We start from the raw sequence: 674 nt of genomic DNA, 5'->3' as shown, positions 1-674 counted from the left end.
CCCCCCCCCCCCCCCTTACCTTCCAGAGCCAGGACTGAGGATACCAGCACCAGGACCCACAGGCCACACACCATGCCCGCCACCCTGCTCCCTGACGGGGCAGCCCGCTCAGCAGCCATGAGGCATCTTCAGGGCTCCCACCATTGCTCTGGCCACCACCCTGCTCCCAGGTGGGGCTGCTGCTTCGTAAGACTGAGGTGTGCAGCCAAGCTGGCTTCCTAGGGAGACACAAAGGACCAGAGGAGGCCGGTGGGAGGGAACCGCATTGCTTCAGAGTTGGCCCTGGGTCTCCCCCTGTAGCTCGCAAAGTGCCCCAGCACCAAGCATGGGCGAGGGCCGGCAGGAGGCTGACTCTCTCCTGACCCGTGTCAAGTCCACCATCTTGGAGGACCATGTGCCCGGTCACCCCCACTCCACTCCACAGGTGACCCATGTCTGAGCATCTGTTTCCCGTGGCCCTCCCCTTTAGAGCACCGGGTAGTTCTCGGCCAGTCTTACCCCTTTGCTTCTGGAAGGAGCTATTCAAGTTCTTTCTCTTCATTTACTCTTCTTCCTTCCTCCCTGCAAAGGAAATCAGAAGATTCTTCTCATTAAAAGCAGGCGAGTTAGAAGCTACTCCTTCCCTGGGGACACACGGTTCCCCCTGCCCAACACCTCCCAGCCCCCATGCCGGA

At 60.5% G+C, this 674-nt stretch overlaps 1 protein-coding gene across 1 annotated transcript in view; it reads right to left on the bottom strand.

Annotated features, from left to right (window-relative positions):
- EPHB6 (EPH receptor B6) overlaps nucleotides 1–119 on the bottom strand; it is an 8028-nt gene extending 7909 nt beyond the window's left edge. Inside the window, exon 1 of the mRNA XM_007466637.1 lies at nucleotides 20–119. Coding sequence (XP_007466699.1) covers nucleotides 20–119 — 100 coding nt within the window. The remainder of the gene's footprint in view (nucleotides 1–19) is intronic.
- Between the last annotated feature and the right edge of the window lie 555 nt (nucleotides 120–674).

This window comes from Lipotes vexillifer, unplaced genomic scaffold, assembly GCF_000442215.2.
Source record: "Lipotes vexillifer unplaced genomic scaffold, Lipotes_vexillifer_v1.1 scaffold71, whole genome shotgun sequence".
Classification (NCBI taxonomy): Eukaryota; Metazoa; Chordata; class Mammalia; order Artiodactyla; family Lipotidae; genus Lipotes; species Lipotes vexillifer.
This window is presented reverse-complemented; position numbering and strand designations above follow the sequence as displayed.